Source organism: Euphorbia lathyris, chromosome 6 (genome assembly GCF_963576675.1).
Source record: "Euphorbia lathyris chromosome 6, ddEupLath1.1, whole genome shotgun sequence".
Lineage (NCBI taxonomy): Eukaryota > Viridiplantae > Streptophyta > Magnoliopsida > Malpighiales > Euphorbiaceae > Euphorbia > Euphorbia lathyris.
Genome location: NC_088915.1, coordinates 42,419,071 through 42,430,658, shown reverse-complemented (window position 1 = coordinate 42,430,658; position 11,588 = coordinate 42,419,071). Strand labels below are relative to the sequence as shown.

Below are 11,588 nucleotides of genomic sequence, written 5' to 3'. Positions count from 1 at the left end.
CCAAGATGTGTCCTTACCTGGTGGCATGCTACCTTTAGATTCCCCTAGAACTTCATTCGCTACTTCCCTTATACTATGCTCCATCTTAGTCCATATCGAATCTATATCTAAATCCATATTGCATGTCCAAATATCTTTTTTAATCATCTCATCCACAAATATTTGTTGATTCTCCCCTTGTAGTTTCCACCACTTAATCTTAGTCTCCACGTGTGGTGTTCGTTTTCTCATACATCTCCTACTTCGAAAATCAAGCACCACTACTTTATGTTGGGTTGTCGTACTCTCACCAGGGATCACCTTACAATCAATATAACTCTTTCCCCAAGCACTCCTTACTAGGAAGAAATCAATTTGGCTCGCATTACCGCCACTCCGATAAGTCACTAAGTGGAATGTTCTTTTCATAAACCATGTGTTCATGATACTCAAGTCATAGACTGATGCGAATTCCAAGATATCATTTCCTGCTCCATTTTTATCTCTAAACTCATACCCTCCATGAACACTCTCAAACTCATCTCGCCTAGAACCTACGTGTCCATTGAGATCACCACCTAGTACCATATTTTCATCGCTAGGAACCTGTTGCACCACTTCCTCCAAGTCCTCCCAAAAAGCTTGTCTTATAGAGACATCTAATCCTATTTGTAGCGCATATGCACTTATGACATTCACAACCTCATCTCCTATCACAAGCTTAACACTCATAATCCTATCGTTCTTCCTAGACACCGCTACTACACCATCAATATACTCCCTATCAATAAGAATACCTACTCCATTTCTACCCTTATCTTTTCCCGAGTACCACAGTTTATAACCCCAAGGAGCTATCTCTCTAGCCTTGGCTCCAACCCACTTGGTTTCTTGTAGGCACACTATATTTATTCTCCTCCTCTTCATAACATCTACAATTTCAGCTAATTTTCCTGTCAAAGAGCCTATGTTCCATGTCCCAAAGCGTAACCTATTACCCCTACCCCTACCATTACCATGGACTAGCTTATTTACCCGCAACCCTTGCATATTTGACACCACCCCCGGGTCTTGGGGTGGCGCGCTGCTTCGGGGCGACAACCTAGCAACCCTTGCATATTTTTCACTACACCCGAGTCTAAGAAGTGCAGCACGTCGCTGAGTAGGGAACGCCCCCACGATATTCATATTATGGTTCATGTCATAAGATGTGGCTAAGTTTTACGCTGGCCGCCACAAACCTACCGCAACCCTCCTCCTTTGTCCGGGCTTGGGACCGGCTGTAAATGTCACCAAGTGACCCTCACAGGCGGAGTTGACAACATTATGATAATAATAATTTATTATAAGTCGCTATAGATAATAATTACCTAAGAAACAAATCCAGTTTTTTTTTGGTATTTGATCTCTGAACCCAATGAACTCAAAATTCCATATAAACCAGCATATGATGTTCAACTCAGTTTTAGATCAACACAAAGACCTAAAACAATATATGTGCAAAATTTTACTTAACATGTTGCAATGATTCGCTACTGTGGAAACAGAACATTTGCTTGCTAATGGAAAATCCGAAAAAAAAGTTCAGCTATTTACTCAGTCTTGAAAGACTCAGAAAGAAAAGGACCAAAACAAAAATTTACAAAATCTTTTCCAGAGGTCTCAGCTCCCTGGGCAAACCATCAAAATTTCCTGCATCTACGTCAGATTGGAGCATCGGTCTCTTTCCAATGTCGCAATGTATGCCCGCTGCTAAATGCTCCTTGCTCGGTGTTAGCATAACGAAATTTGGATCCGCTCGTTGATAGCTGCACACATATAATCAAACAACAAGAAAATTCTTTCACACACTATAAATCTAGAAAGCCTGCACTGCAATCATACAGAGTTAAGCTCATACAAGCTTGCTAACATGAGTCTATCCCCATTTCAAAATTAAAAAGAATCTACTAAACTAGAACAACATTCAGCACATCCTCAACCCTGTCATTATCAATAACCATTGGACATATGAAGATACAATAAGTTTTAGAAGGAGAAAATATAAGTTCATGAACCTGGCTTCTCTGAGATTCTCAACACGTATACCAAATCCATATTGTGTCTTTCCAATAATACGATCTCTGATAGCTGCAGCAAAATGAACTTTTTACTTGATTGGCATTCTCAAGTAGCCAATTAACACTCAAAACAGTATGTATGTGTGTACTGTTAATGACATTAAGATCTGAACTTAAATGGTTAACGATATGCTCAAGATAAGCATAATTGAACAAGCACTAGTATGAACACACTCGACAAAAAGGTTAGTCATTGTTCAGCATATTCAGGTCTGCAGGTTAACAATGACCATTCAAGCATATCTTCCATTCTTCCATTTAGCATATTTTGCTTACCCAAATTATTACTTCCGGTTAAAGCATGAATTAGAAAACCAACCAAATATGAAGTGATTGGTCACATTTTACTTGGTTTGGGACCAAGCTGTTGTGTCTTCAGATAAAAATGAAGTTCCCAATTCTAGAAAATGGGCAAACTGCCTTCTAAGATTCAGAAACCATACAATCTGCTTAAGGCTATTATGCTTTATGATTACAGATAGCTGAGACGTATAACACTGAAATCTAATTGAATGATGCATTTCACAAGTACGGAATAACTAAACAAAGAGGCACTCGTACATATTGCTAAAGTAAAATTTGGTTCTGCTTTCCATCCCAATTAGTCGATCAAGATCAGCACAAACTCAAATGAAAACTACATGATTCCATATAAAATCCAGAAAGTCTTAGAAGAAATATTTTAATTAACTATACCAGTTACCACATATAGTTACCACATATACAATAGCAGGTCTGATTGAGAATAGGATCTACATAGTCATCCCCAACTAGTTGGGACAAAGGCTTGGTGGTGATTATTATTGTTGAACAATAACACATAAATGATAACTATAAAAGTGCAGAATATATGCAGTTAGCATATACAAACCCCACTAGCATAAATTTCTGAATCAGTCCCTAGCCCCAAAATCATCAAAGTAAACCATAAGCAACTTCCCCTCAGAACCTAATCATAGGGAAAATCTTGTAGAAATGGAAGCACGGGATAGGAGAAGAAATTGGATATTTCATCTTATTGATTCAAGTAACGATTACATTCTATATATAGGTAGCTAATATGCCCACATCAGCACACTATACACAATTACACAAAACTCCTTGAACTATTATAGTAATGATAATTCTATTTTATTCTCTACACTCCCCTCTCAATCTTGACAATCTGCAAATGCATTCCAAGCTTGCATAACATTGAAGCCATAGAAGAACTAGTGAGAGGCTTAGTTAAGAAATCTACTAATTGCAGTTTGGTACACACATATGGAGTCACAGTAAAACCATTGACATATTGACCATGCACAATGTGACAATCTACGTCAATGTGCTTTGTTTGTTCGTGAAAAACAGGGTTGCTGCTATGTATATAGCAGATTGGTTGTCGCAATGCATGGGGATAGGCAATGTAACTTCAATTCTGAATTCTTCTGCAGATGAGTGACTAACAATTGATTGTTTCTTCGATTTCCAAGGAATCAAAGCTTTTCCAAGAAGAATACAATAACGAGTCACCAATTTTCTGGTAATTTTGCATCTCCCCCAATCCGAGTCACAGTAGCGAATGGGTTCAAAATCATTATCTTTATGATAAAATAGTCCCAAGTTTGCATTTCCTTTGAGATACGGTAGGACATGTAACACAATCAACATATGAACTTCTGAAGGAGCATTCATGAACCGACTCAATTCCTAAGTTATTTAGGAGATATCTGGTCTTGTGAAACCCAGATATAGTAACCTTCCTACAATCCGTCTATATCTCTCAAACAAAAGACTTGTGGTCATTGGACAACTTTTGCTTGTAACAAAATGTATTTTTGTTGAGAGAAAAACAAACCCTCACCAGATCTTGCTAGTTCCACACCCAAGAAGAATCGAGCATAACCAAGATATTTAAGCCCCGTTTGTTTGGGAGAAAATATTGTGTTCTCGAAAATTTTATGCATGGAAAATACTGTCCAGGAAAATAAAATATTTTTCTGGAAAATATTTTTTGGTATTTGGCTACAACATTAGAAAATATTTTCAACCACTAAAAACGTGAAAACACACAAAAAGAAAATGTGAAAATTTGTTAAAAACACGAAAAGTTAAAAAATATATATTAAAAACATGAAAAAAAAGTGGAAAAACACGAAAATGTGAAAAAAAATTAATGTTAAAAACACGAAAAACGTTTTTTTTTCCACATTTTTGGCATTTTTTGTACGTTTTCTTGTGTTATTAACGTTATTGTGTTTTTTTGCATTTTTTCGTGTTTTCACGTTTAGTTTTTCGGTTTATCGTGTTTTCCCTTTTTCTTTTTTTTCGCGTTTTTTATTTTTCTCACTTTGTTACTTTTTCGTGTTATTCACGTTTTCATGTTTTTCGTATTTTTCATGTTTTTTGTGTTTTTTACGTATTCGTGTTTTGTTGCATTTTTCATCTTTTCATGTTTATCGCGTTTTTCACTTATTGTCACATTTTTGTGTTTTAGCATTTTTCGCGTTTTCGCGTTTTTCGTATTTTTTCACGTTTTCGCGTTTTTGTATAATTCACGTTTTTTCACTTTTTCGCGTTGCTCATGTTTTGTGTTTTTTCAAGAGAGTGCTTTTTTTTTTTGCGTTTTTGTGTTTTTCAGGTTTGTTCACATTTTCATGTTTTTGCGCTTTTTTTTTTCATATTCTCGTGTTTTGTAACGTTTTCACGTTATTCATGTTTTTTTATGTTTCATATTTTTGTATTTTTACATTTTTTAACGGTTTCCTCATTTTTCTCTAAACGCGTATGTTTTGGGGAAAATGTTTTAACCTTTTGAAAAGGGTAAAACATTTTCCCTTATTTCTTCTTTCATTTTTCATTAACTTATTTTCCTTTGACTTATTTTCCTGCCCAAACAAGAAAATATTTTCCTGCAGAATATTTTCCCCCAAACAATCAGGGCCTTAATGGTGAATGCGTTATCTAGTTCTCTTTTAACTTCAAAAACAAGTATTTCACAAGAGCTAGTAGTTAATGCATCATCAACATAAACAACAACCACCCGAAAATTTGTTTCAGTTGCTTTGGTGAATAGACAGTAGTCATGCTATGATTTAGTGAATCCAAAAGCAATCAATTTACTAGTAAATTCTTTATACCACTGTCTTCCCGCCTCCTTCAGGCCATAAAGTGACTTATTCAGCTTACAGACATGTCGTTTGCTAGCTTGTGTACCCTAAGCTCCAAATAGAGTTCTTCATCCACAGAGCCATGAAGATAGACATTGTTGATATCTACTTGATGAATTGGCCATCCATTTGCTACTACGATAGCAAGAAAAAGGCTAATTGTTACAACCTCTGATACTGGAGAAAAACTCACTATAATCAACTCCATATTGGTGCTTATATCCTCTTGCCACAAGTTTGGCTTTGGCTTTCAATCTTTCAACTGATCCATCTAAGTTATACTTAACTTTGAAAATCCATCTAGATTTAATGGTATTCGTGCCAGGTGGAAGAGTTGTGAGCTGCCAAGTTTCATTCTTCTCTAAGCTGATAACTCAGCATCAATAGCAGCAATCCAAGCTGGATCCTTTTGTGCTTCAGCACAGGTCTGAGGTTCTCTGACTTTTTTAATCTGTGTGAGAAAAACATGATAATGAGGACTGAACCTGACTTGAGAAGTAAGAGAATTGGTGTGGGTTGTATTGACAATAAAGTCATCCATCCAAACCGGTTGCTGTTTGGAACGAGTTGATTTTCTAATTGGTGGCTCATGTATGATATAAAGAAAGGATAGAATAGAAGAGAGGAAGAACAAATTAAGGGAGAAGAAGAATGTTACGAAGAACAAAGAGAATTATCATCATTCATAATCGATACTGTAAACGTACAAGCACGGCCCCTATAAAACCATGAGCTCAGAAACGATTACAACAGGACAGCTGTAAATAACTAACTGCACAACAATCCAAAACTGCCTATATAGAAAATGTAAACGGCTTTTAGGAAAAACGAAATAACAAGTGCAATAACAAAATAACTAATTTTGAATGTAAACACATTTAAAGGGTAAATCTCACTTCTAGTCCTTCAACTTCTTCCTTTTACACTGATATGTAACAATACCCCTTCCTTTATTGCATTCTTGTCCCCAAGAATGATAAAAAAAATCAGGGAATTAAGCTACAATGGTGGTCTGTGGTTCCCTAGTGGCATCAATTGTGGGCATACCTTTGAACTGAATAAGCAACTAAGGAACAACTTCCTCAGATATGATTGCATTGCGAGTATTCAATACCTTAGCCGGTTGGATCACAAACTTTCCATCTGAGATAGGAGGAAGAGTGTAAAAGGAGCGAGGAAGAATGTGATCACAAACTTTCCATCTGAGATAGGAGGAAGAGTGTAAAAGGAGCGAGGAAGAATGTAAAAGGAGCTGAAGAAGAACCTGGTTTCTTCTTCAAGAGAGAAATGTGAAACACATTATGGATACGACAGTCAGGAGGAAGTTGCAACTGATAACAACCTTTCCCACGCGAGAGATAACCTTAAGGCCAAGGTACTTTGTCTGTAGGGTTGGAGTTCGAGGAAAACCCAATCACCAACCTCAAATTCCTTCACTGATCAGCAATCTGTTTCATACGATTCAGAGCAGACGAAGTGTTCGTCTTATGGCGAGCTATAACAGATCTGTAACAGCAGCGACATTAGAGATTTGAGAGGGAAGTATAAGAAGTTGAGCGATACCACAGAGGGCTTGGAAGGGAGACATTTTAAGAGAACTGTGGTGGGTAGAGTTGTACCAAAATTCTACCAAGCTTAACCATCAAGCCCACTGTTTGGGCACGGTAAAACACATACTACAAGGGGAAAAAGCCCAAGGACTAATTGTGATATTAGCCTTGTTAGTTAATTCTGTTATTGTTATTTTGCTATGATATTTTACTTTATGCTTTTCTTGCTGTGCACTTTTTATTTCCCTAAAGGTTGTATTAGCTAAAGTAGCTAGAATCATCAATTTTGGACACTAGTGAGGCAATTATCCACCTGTCCAGAAGGGCAGCTGTCCATTGTAACCAATTTTGTCCTCACTCCTACATTAGGGGTCATATATGTACCTGGTAGTCATTCCTGAATTTTAATGAAGAATTTCCTTCTCTTTTCCTCCTAATTCTCTCTTCTCTGTCTATCTTCTCTCTTATCTTCTTTTCTCTTCTCTTCTATTCTCATTTTCTCACACCAGAACATTAAGTTTTGACATTGGTATTAGAGATCATCGACCTCCGGCCGGTGATTAATGAATGGCCAGTAACACTGGCAAACGAACTAGAGCAGCTACCAAAAGATTCATGGAAAGTCTTGAGCAGCAAGTTAAGGCGATTACTGCCCAAATGAAGGAGCAAGCAGAGGTTACGACGATGCAGTTGGATTCAATGCGATCCTTGTTCCAAGATGTCAAACTGCCCAAAATCAACATTGACACGCTCATTCACGAGCAGAATCAGTTCAGGAAAGATCAACTGAACTCTATTTCTAATATATCTCTTTTAATTTGCAATACCCAGAGTTCTTCTCATGGAGCTTCCCCTTCATCCGGAAACCATTCTGACAAGGGAATCCTCATAACCCCAAATTTTTCTGGTGAAACTAATACTAGACCTCCCTTCCGAAATGTGAACTACCTGCGTTTGACGGAGTTGAGGTAGAAAACTGGATTAGCAAATGTCAGAAATATTTTCAGATCTTCGAAGTTGTGGTCGGAATATATTTGCAGGGAAGAGCTGGTAAATGGTTCAAGAATTGGAATAAGGTTCATCATGTTGCTACTTGGGAGGAATTCAGTGAAGAAATAGTCAAGAGATTTCAAGAGACTGAAGTCATTGATGTGGTTGAACAGACTACTCAACTCAAGCAAAATTCCACAGTGAGTGAGTATCAGGATCAATTTGAGGCATTAAAGTTAAAAATGGAGAAGTTCCATCCATGCCTCACTGAACCCTTTTACATTTCCAGTTTCATTTCTGGTTTAAAACTTGAGTTAAGATCAGCAGTAAGATCTTTTGAACCAGCAGATATTTACACTGCTATCAAGAAGGCTAAGCTTCAAGAGAGTCACATCAAGGAGATGATTGATGCAATCAAGCCAAAATCAACCTTCAAACCAACCATTCCCGGTAAGGTTTGGAATCCTACTCCTTTAGCCACCTATAAACCAAACACAACACCTCTAAATTCTCATATATCCTCCTCACTCATATCTAAACCTCCTGACCCAAAACCCCCATTACCAACCCTTAACTATAAGAAAACCCCAGGGCCTGTTGGAAGTGTGGAGAAAGGTATTTTCTAGGCCACCAGTGTACTGCTAAGAAGCTTAATGCCTTGAATTTAGAAGAGGAAGGGGAGATTGTGGAAGAACTAGAGGCTAATGGCAATGAAGTGCAGGGAGAGGGTACAGAAGCCATTTCATTGTCTATCAATGCATTAGATGGAGGGGTTACTCAAAATACCCTGCAATTCAAAGGGGTGTTGAATAAGAGAGCCATCATGATTCTCATTGACAGTGGAAGCACGCATAGCTTCATAGATCTAAAGATAGCTATGGAGACCAAATTGCCCCTGTTACAAGTCAAACCAGCAGCTCTTACAGTAGCAGATGGCAGACAACTAATTGTAAGTTCAAAATGCGATGAGCTTTCATGGTCTATGCATAACTCTAAATTCCAATTTCCTGTGAGAGTTTTAGAACTAGGGGATTATGATCTTATATTGGGTTCAGACTGGATGAGGAGCCATACACCCGTTACTTTTGATTTTGAGTTCAATAAATTGATTATTCACAAGGATAACAAGCCTCTAGAGTTATAAGGAATGTCTGAGAGCAGTAAGCTTAAGATTATGTCTCTTAAAAGTATAAATCACTTAGTGTCTAAGGGATGGAAGGGAGTTACTGCTAGGCTCTTTTTAATGTCTGTTTCTGAGGTACCTAAAAATTCAGTCTTAGCCAAACATATACCCCAAGTTTCACCTACATACCACTCAGGGTTATGGGTCTATCAGCAAACCACTCACAGATTTGTTGAAGAAGGATAGTTTTAACTAGACCCCTAAATCTCAATCTGCCTTCGAGATGCTTAAGGTGATCACGACTCAAGCTCCTGTACTCTCCACTCCTAATTTTGACCAGCCATTCACACGGGAATGTGATGCGAGTGGCTCTGGCATAGGGGCAGTTCTAATGCAAAACGGGAGACCCATTTGTTATCTTTCAAAGACCCTTAGTCCTCGAAATCAAAGGCTCTCTGCATATGAGAGGGAACTTCTAGCAATCCATAGCATGCTCTGCTTGGCGACACTATCTTGAGAATTCTACTTTCATAATTAAGACAGACCATGAAAGTAGCAAGCATCTATTAGAGCAGAAATTACATACCTATTTACAACATAAGGGTATCTCTAAGCTTTTGGGGTTAGATTACATCATTCAGTATAAAAGAAGGTAGTGAGAATAGGGCTGCTGATGCACTTTCAAGGCAACAGGAAGGTCTGAAATTTCACAGTCCAGTATTCAGGCTCTTACCATGGTAGTTCTAAGTTGGATGGAGGACATTCGAGGATCCTATGAGCAAGATGAATTAGCCTCCAAGTGGATTCCACAGTTGATTGTTCAACCAACAACCATGAGTCCTTATTCTTACTCTAATGGATTGCTAAGATATCATTCCAGGTTGTACATTAGAGCTGCTACTGGTCTTCGCAGTAAGATCATTGAAGCTTGTCACAACTCTCCATTGGGAGGTCATTCAAGAATCAAGGGAACTCTTTCTAGGGTGCAACAACATTTCTTCTGGCCTAATCTCTCTCAATCGGCGATCTCCTGGGTTTCTCAATGTGACACTTGTCAGCAGTGGAAGGAAGACCACTCAGCCTACCCTGGGTTACTTCAACCCTTGCCCATTCCTCAAGAGGCTTGGAAGGACATTGCAATGGACTTTATAGAGAAACTTCCCAAGTCCCGTGGCTATGATACTATTCTGGTTGTGGTGGATAGGTTTCAAAAGGGGGTCATTTCATTGGACTCACTCGTCTGTTTTCTGCTTCTACAGTGGCTCAGGTGTTCTTAGATAATATATTCAAACTGCATGGTATGCCTAGGTCAATTGTCTCAGATAGAGATATGATCTTTATTGGGATATTCTGGAAGGAACTTCTTAAATTGTTGGGCACCCAATTACTCTTTAGCAGTGCCTACCACCCCCAAACAGATGGCCAATCTGAAAGGCTTAATCAATGCTTGGAGAATTACCTCCGAAGCATGTGTTTTCTGGTTCCTAAGCAATGGTCTAAGTGTTAGTCTGGCAAAATATTGGTACAACTCCACCTATCATAGTGCCATTAAGATGTCACCATTTCAGGCCTTGTACGGAGTCGCACCCCAACTTCCTATTCTACCTCCTCAAACTACTAATGTGGCTGCTGTAGCAGATTTGCTTCAAGAAAGGGAAACCATGAATAGCTTCCTTCTTGAACGTTTGACTACTGCTCAAAACAGGATGAAGCAGAATGCTGACTTGAAGAGGACAGGTAAGGAATTCGCAGTGGGAGACTGGGTTTTTCTTAAACTTCAACCTTACAGACAAGTTACTCTAGCTATGAGGAAGTCTATGAAACTTTCAGCTCGTTATTATAGGCCATTCAAAGTCCTAGCTCGCATGGGGAAGGTGGCTTATCAACTAGAGTTGCCCCCTACTTGCCGAGTTCATAATGTGTTTCACATTTCTCTACTCAAGAAAAGACCAGATGCACTTTCAACCCCTCTCGCCACTCTTCCTCCAGTTTCTGATGGTGAATTTCTTATTCAACCAGCGAAGGTGCTTAATACTCGCAATGCTATCATTGCTGGAGAGGTTGTTCCACAGTTACTCATCCTTTGGGATGGAATGGCCTCCATTGATGCCACTTGGGAATCTGCAGAGTCCACTGCCGGTCAATTTCCAGAGTTCTACCATTCTTGGGGACAAGAATGCAGTGAAGGAAGGGGTATTGTTACGTATAAGCGTAAGGGAAAAAAGCCCAATGACTAATTGTGATATTAGCCTTATTAGTTAATTCTGTTATTGTTATTTTGATGTGATATTTTACTTTATGCTTTTCTTGTTGTGCACTTTTTATTTCCCTAAGGACTGTATTAGCTAAAGTAGCTAGAATCGTCTATTTTGGACACTAGTGAGGCAATTATCCATCTGTCCAGAAGGGCAGCTGTCCTTTGTAACCAATTTTGTCCTCACTCCTATATTAGGGGTCACATATGTACCTGATAGTCATTCTTGAATTTTAATGAAGAATTTCCTTCTCTTTTCCTCCTAATTCTCTATTCTCTCTTTATCTTCTCTCTTATCTTCTTTTCTCTTCTTTTCTATTCTCATTTTCTCACACCAGAACTTTAAGTTTTTACTCCCGTCTCTCAAATTTTCCATCTGTTTGGGGATGATATGAAATGCTGAAAAGCAATTGTGTCCGAAAA

The 11,588-nt window shown here is 38.4% G+C and overlaps 1 protein-coding gene across 4 annotated transcripts in view; it reads right to left on the bottom strand.

The window, feature by feature from the left end:
* Nucleotides 1-1,350: 1,350 nt before the first annotated feature.
* The window catches only part of LOC136232389 (uncharacterized), a 30,860-nt gene continuing 20,622 nt past the window's right edge, over nucleotides 1,351-11,588 (bottom strand). For 3 of the 4 annotated variants that reach the window (XM_066021517.1, XM_066021518.1, XM_066021519.1), the window contains exons 13-14: nucleotides 2,037-2,109; nucleotides 1,351-1,787 (exon numbers count right to left, since the gene is read on the bottom strand). In XM_066021517.1, coding sequence (XP_065877589.1) covers nucleotides 1,619-1,787; nucleotides 2,037-2,109 — 242 coding nt within the window. In that variant the 3' untranslated portion in view covers nucleotides 1,351-1,618. The remainder of the gene's footprint in view (nucleotides 1,788-2,036; nucleotides 2,110-11,588) is intronic. The other variant, XM_066021520.1, reaches the window with a different exon arrangement.